The sequence below is a fragment of the Nilaparvata lugens genome, unplaced genomic scaffold (assembly GCF_014356525.2).
Source record: "Nilaparvata lugens isolate BPH unplaced genomic scaffold, ASM1435652v1 scaffold8231, whole genome shotgun sequence".
In the NCBI taxonomy this organism is placed as follows: Eukaryota; Metazoa; Arthropoda; class Insecta; order Hemiptera; family Delphacidae; genus Nilaparvata; species Nilaparvata lugens.
The window spans coordinates 1-6,163 of record NW_024093979.1 but is presented as its reverse complement, the minus strand read 5'-3'; the positions used below and the strand labels follow the sequence as shown (position 1 = coordinate 6,163).

Sequence of the window (6,163 nt, the reverse complement as noted above, 5' to 3'; positions counted from 1 at the left end):
ATGATATGTACTCCGGAGTACGAGCTGTTAAATTACAAGAAACATGTGCCGCACACAAGTAATTACCGGTTTCATGCACGTGGTGACGACATTTAATATCGCTGTCTAAAAACGGTTCAGCACAAAGCCCGCAGTTTACTGAATTTTGAAATTCACGCTCTTGACTTTCGGATAAAGCTTGCATCGGAATTTCTCGTTTCATATCCTCATACAAAATGTCTCCGAGATCTGTAATTTCCTGAAGAAATTTCTCCATGATTTTTTTGTCTAAACTACTCGATCTATGGAGTACAGGTCCGTAGACGATTTCCCCGTTTACGTCATAACAACGAAACAATACCCGCAAGGAATATGCCGCGCCGTTTTCTTTGTATAACTACGAGTAATTTCATCGGAATCGGATTCGTCATCATCATCATATCATCATTATATTCACAACGTATGTTTCTAAATCCGCGTAAATGGTGTACTTTTTCTTTAACGTTGTGCTCAGTTTCTTGAATTTAATTGTCTCTCCGCGTTTAGGATATGAAACGCGCTGAGATTCAAACTTGGAACAAAGTTCCACATGTTTCAACAAATTTGCATTACTATCACAATTTTTAGTTTTGTTTGATGTGAACCGGTGGAAACAAAAATTACAAACATGTACTTGACCGTCATGTTTTGAAAGGTGGGAGAGAAGACGAGATAGCCCGTTTTTCCCGTTCGCGGTATTTACTAAACAGAAATGAGTTTTTCCTGCATCGCCTTTTAGCATTAAAAGATTAATTTGGTGTTTACGAGTGCGGAAAATGCTTGTACGGAAGGGGAAAAACTTTTTGTTGTCATACGCGATGACGTGAATTGCAATGTCCGGATTGAGTATTTCAAATTTCTTAATATCGCGTGTCGTCACCGGGAAATTTACACCTCGCGTATTAAGTGTGTGAGCAAACTTGCTCAAATACTTTACAGTCAAGTCCGAGTTCCTTGGCTTCTGATGGAAATACGCGAGCACTGACCATAAAAAGCATTTTTTGTCAGAGAGATTTTTCACATTTATAATACATTTTTTGTTTTTCAAAAACTGCGGTGTTTGAATGAAACTGGATGTGTATATAGGATTAAATTTAATCACGTTCACATCCAGTGATTCAATTTTCTTTAGCACCCATCCACTCCCATGTCTTACGAAATTTTCGAAAGATGAGAGGATTTTTTTCACAGCCAAGAAAAAATGCTCATTAAAATCTTCATAGTTCTCAAGCACGTTTAGCGCTATGTTGGAGTAACTATGTAGATTTATTAGAGATGAGACAGTCTCACCAACCTGCTTGTCATCCATCACCACTAATTTATACAGCAAAACATTCAAGACTATAAACCATTTAACATTCCCATCATGGCGTGCCGCATGTTCCCTAATTATATCGAAAACTCGACGTTTCGAGCTCTCAAGCACGTTGGTAATGTCGATATCCTCATCCTCGTCATCGAGGGTGATGCGATGGCGGACTGCGCTTGAATTGATGCCACGAAGTCTGCGTTCCCTCGGCATGATGCTGAAAAACAAAAGAATAATGATCAGGATGGCATAGGCAATAGTGTGTGTAAAGGAGTACAACTACAATTCACAATCAGTTGTGAATTAGCATTCACGATGTTATCACAAGGACAGATAATGTTGCATGAAAGATTGAGATTATTAACATTCGATAAAAGATGGACAAAAACTAGTCAGAATTTGTCGGCAGAAAATATGGCGAAAGAAGGTTTTATATTCGCGTGTGAACCGGACATTGTGCGATGTGTATTTTGTTCAATTTATTTAGGTGATTGGGAACAAAATGATGTAGCAGCCATAGAACATGCAAAGTTCAGCCCAGATTGTGCATTGAGAAGGAAAGGAAATATAACAATTGAAGATGAGAATTACGATAATAATATTCTGCGAGAATATGAAGAAAGATATTTATCATTTACCAATATGCCAGAAGATTTATCTGTTCAAGGAGAGTACTTTGAAAAACTACCTCCACACCATCTACATTGTTACATTTGCAAACCATTAACTGATAGAGCAGACTATTTTGCAAGAAATGGTTATTTCTTACATAACTATCACTATCTGCAATGTGTATTTTGTAAATATATTATCGTTGAACCATTTGAAAAAGTAATGCATTTACCGTTTTGTTTATATGCTGATGAGTGTAAGAAAAAAGAAGAAGAAGAAGAAGCACATCATACAGATGAGCCGAAAAAATCACAAGCATGCAGTATGATGTAGAAGGTCAATTTTGTCCTCGGAGGAGAAAAATTGTCCTCGGAGGAGAACAATTGTCCTCGGAGGAGAAAAATTTAAGTAAAAATGAACTTACATGTGTTGATTTGACGAAATGAAATAATCGGATATGCTTCTCTCAGCTCAGTTAGCTCCTCGACTCGGTTCAGGTATCGTCTCAGCTCAGGTAGCTCCTCGTTCCAGCTTAGCTCCTCGGCTATGCTTTTCTCGATGCAGGTATGTTTCCCTCACGAGAGCACAACTGTTTATGACACCGAGGAAACCCCGAGTTGTGAGGTGAGAAAATGCTGTGAAAAACAATGAAATATTTAATAACTGTAACCAAATATATATATTATAAATCAATTTAGTGTTATTTCACAAAAATATGAGAATGTAACAAATTTTACTTACAATCAATAATGTTAGCGTTGAGCTCGTGCTAAACCTCTGGGGAGTACGCAGTGCTCGCCAATTGTGATACGCCTCCTATGTGTTTCTCTCTCACTCGTACAAGCCTGCAACAGACAGAGAAACGACTTGCTATATAATCACTTCCCTCAGAGGAAAATCATCATTCACGTTAGAGCTATACACTTTGAGTGTTTTGTGAATTTCTCCACAATACTTCGTGAACTTCTCCACTTCACAACGGCGACGATGGACTCATCAAACGCTTCCTCCTCCTCCTCCTCCACTACATTATTCATCATCCCGGACAGCCCGCCATCGGAGAGGGAGCTGAACTACTGGGAACAGCAGAAGCAGCAGAAGAAGCAGCAGCAGCAGAAAAGCCGCAGCTCGGCTGCCACCTCTGCTGCTACAGCTGTCGCCTCCACCTCTGGCGCCTCCTCATCCTCACCCCTGAAGATGCAGGGAATATTTGTTCAACGTGAGGATGAGGAAGAAGTCATCATACCCGACAGCAGCCCTCTCCCGCAAGCTACGCCGGCTACTTGGGCACCACGCCGAGCGGCCCTCACATCGGTACCCGCCGCCAAGCAGCCGGTGAAGCGGAGGCTGGTCTTTGATGACGAGCCCGCCGTCCTCACTCAATCAAAGGTTAGCATACAAAAAATTATTATTATATTATTATTATTATTATTATTATTATTATTAGCCGTCAAGCTCCCAGATGGAAGACGCTGAGCAAATTTGGTTCATTTTTTGTTTTTCTTGTTCTTTTATCAATCCACCAGTTTTTCATTTTCAGTGAGAACTCCGCTTTCCTTGCTTCACTCCATTTGTTCCCACTCTTGGCACAGTCATCTCTGGTTTAACTTCCCATTTTTCAACCTTTTCTCTGAAACTGTTCTGTTGTATAAAAATTATTATTATTATTGTAATGTGCACAAAAGATTTTATCGAAATTAGTTTTGGATAAAATCTTTTGTGCACATTACAAGTCTCTATGTTTATTTGAATAAATATGAAATTACTGTGAGCAAAGTCAAGACTGAGCTTGTACGTATTATGCTATCAAAACAATCCGAACACAGATAATTTTCACACGATGGTTGCATTGTTTAAACATGTTTACTAAATATGTTGCATGAAACAATTTGAATTGAGTTATGTCGGTGAATTTCCGAGTTATTACATACTGATTACATATATTGTTATTTGAATTATGAAAAATCCAATCATATGCATAAACTGTTTGATTGTGTGAAACAAAATTGTTAAAAATTTGCATGAGTAATGAAGTGAAATTCGAATAATATATATATTGATATTATAAATCCAATCATATGCATAAACATTATTCTGCAATAACTTTGATGTCAAATTACTTATTACTTATATTGTTATTATAAATCCAATCATATGCATAAACATTATTCTGCAATAACTTTGATGTCAAATTACTTATTCGAATAATATATATTGATATTATAAATCCAATCATATGCATAAACATTATTCTGCAATAACTTTGATGACAAATTACTTATTACTTATATTGTTATTATGAAAATCCGATCATATGTTGATTGTAATGAACTGAAAAAATTTTTCGACTCGATTATCTAACAATTTGAATTGAGTTATGTCGGAGAATTTCCGAGTTATTACTCACAGTTTTGAGTAGTGAATCTGTTGAGCAAGATCTCTCTCTCTCTCTCTTGTATGATTTTATAACCTGAAACAAATAAGAGTCTAATGAAATATTTTTCAACAGAAACGTGCGGCGCAAGAGCACGACAGCTCCATAACGCCTCTTTTGCGGGAGGAGGAGGAGGACGAGTTGGACGTGGAGACGGAGGACTTCCTCGCCATTATAAATCGTCATACTGAGAAACTGTGGACGCCTCTCCGGCAGTTGGTGGAGGACACGGCGTACCCCATCGTGGGGGTATGGGAGATTACAAACCAACATGGTCGCCGCATTGTCTTAAAAGTCCATTTAACATCTGAACGGCTGACGGACATATACATGCCAGAGAGGTATACCCACAGTTTAACGTCTAAAGACATTGAAAGTTTCAAAAGAAATTGTAAATCACTATGTCTGTTTGTGAAGCATGTTAATGCTTTTTTGACAGACATAAAAATTGTTAAGTGCAAAATTAGCAAATTTGGCATTTAACAATATTTATGTCGGTGAGCATTAACATGTTTTGCATGTTAATATATGTATAAATTTGTTATGTATAAATTAGTAGTGCTCACAATAAATAGTTTGTTATTCTATAAAAATTTTTCTCAATTCTCACCTATCAGTTCGCTAGTACGTGTAGACAAGTGCACTCAATCACTCTCCACTATGCAAGTTGCATTGAGCGATAAGAAATGAAAATGTGTTTTTATAGCTTGTTGTACGCACGCACGCACAAGCAGGCCTACTGCTGACATCAGTCGGTCGCTCACTCAGTCAAGGCCGGGCAACGCTCGACCTTCACAAGGCCGGCCGCCTTCCTTGTTGTGAAGCTCGGGCGTTGCCCTCACACATCTGGTTCGGCTCGCGTTCATATCTGTATGAGCGGAACACTTCAATATTATTGTGTTTGTCTTTTTCAGATCAGCTATTTGAAAAATTCATTTCAAATAGCTGATCTGAATAGGTGAATTCGATTTGAAAGGTGAATTCATTTCCAAATTAATAGAAAATTCAATTTTCTTTTAGATTGAGTTAGTGTAATGATTAATTAATTAACTTTAGTTAATGTTCAACCATTGAGTTGAAAGGTAATGAAAATGGTATGTAGGAGAAAGCAAAGTGCAAGAAAACGAGGCAGAGGATTCTTAAGCTCTGCCGCGAAAGTACTTAAGGGGGCGGCAGGGGCTGCTACAGGAATTACTTCAACTATTTTAATAAATTGATCGATGTAACACCATTTGAAATCCCAATAGCACCTGGCTACCAGTGGTGTGGACGGGCACAAATGTACCCTTAAGGTTGGCAAGAGGAGATCCTGGAATCAACAAACTTGACCAGGCTTGTAAGGCCCACGATATAGCTATTCACAAAATAGTGATAATTCTAATCGCGCCAAAGCTGACAGAATTCTAGCGAACGCGGCGTGGGAAATTTTTAAAAATCCGAAAACTCCCCTAGCTGAAGAGGTCTCAGCTACCTTGTTACGAATGTAATGAAAGCTAAAAATTACTTTGGAGGTTCTTTGAGAAAGAAGATGAAGAAGAAGAACAAGAATGTGAAAAGGAAAGGTTATACTAATGATATTAGACGCAAAGCTATAGCTCAGTTGAAACAACATATTGCAGGAAAAGGATATTATTTGAAGCCTTACCCACCGCTTAGTGGTGGCAGACTTTTAATACCACCCGCAGCCCCATCACCATCATATGGTGTGAGTTTATTCCCTCAAAAACAAGTTAAGAACGTAGAACAACAAAGAAGGGTAGTAGGAAGAAGACAAAGAAGAAGAAGACATG

At 38.2% G+C, this 6,163-nt stretch overlaps 1 protein-coding gene across 1 annotated transcript; it reads left to right on the top strand.

Annotated features, from left to right (window-relative positions):
- Positions 1 to 2,443: 2,443 nt before the first annotated feature.
- Positions 2,444 to 4,714, top strand: LOC120349096 (the record flags this gene model as incomplete). Its single annotated transcript, XM_039419051.1, has 2 exons — positions 2,444 to 3,328; positions 4,449 to 4,714. Coding segments are annotated over exons 1-2 (668 nt in total), but the record flags the coding sequence as incomplete, so codon positions are not given.
- Between the last annotated feature and the right edge of the window lie 1,449 nt (positions 4,715 to 6,163).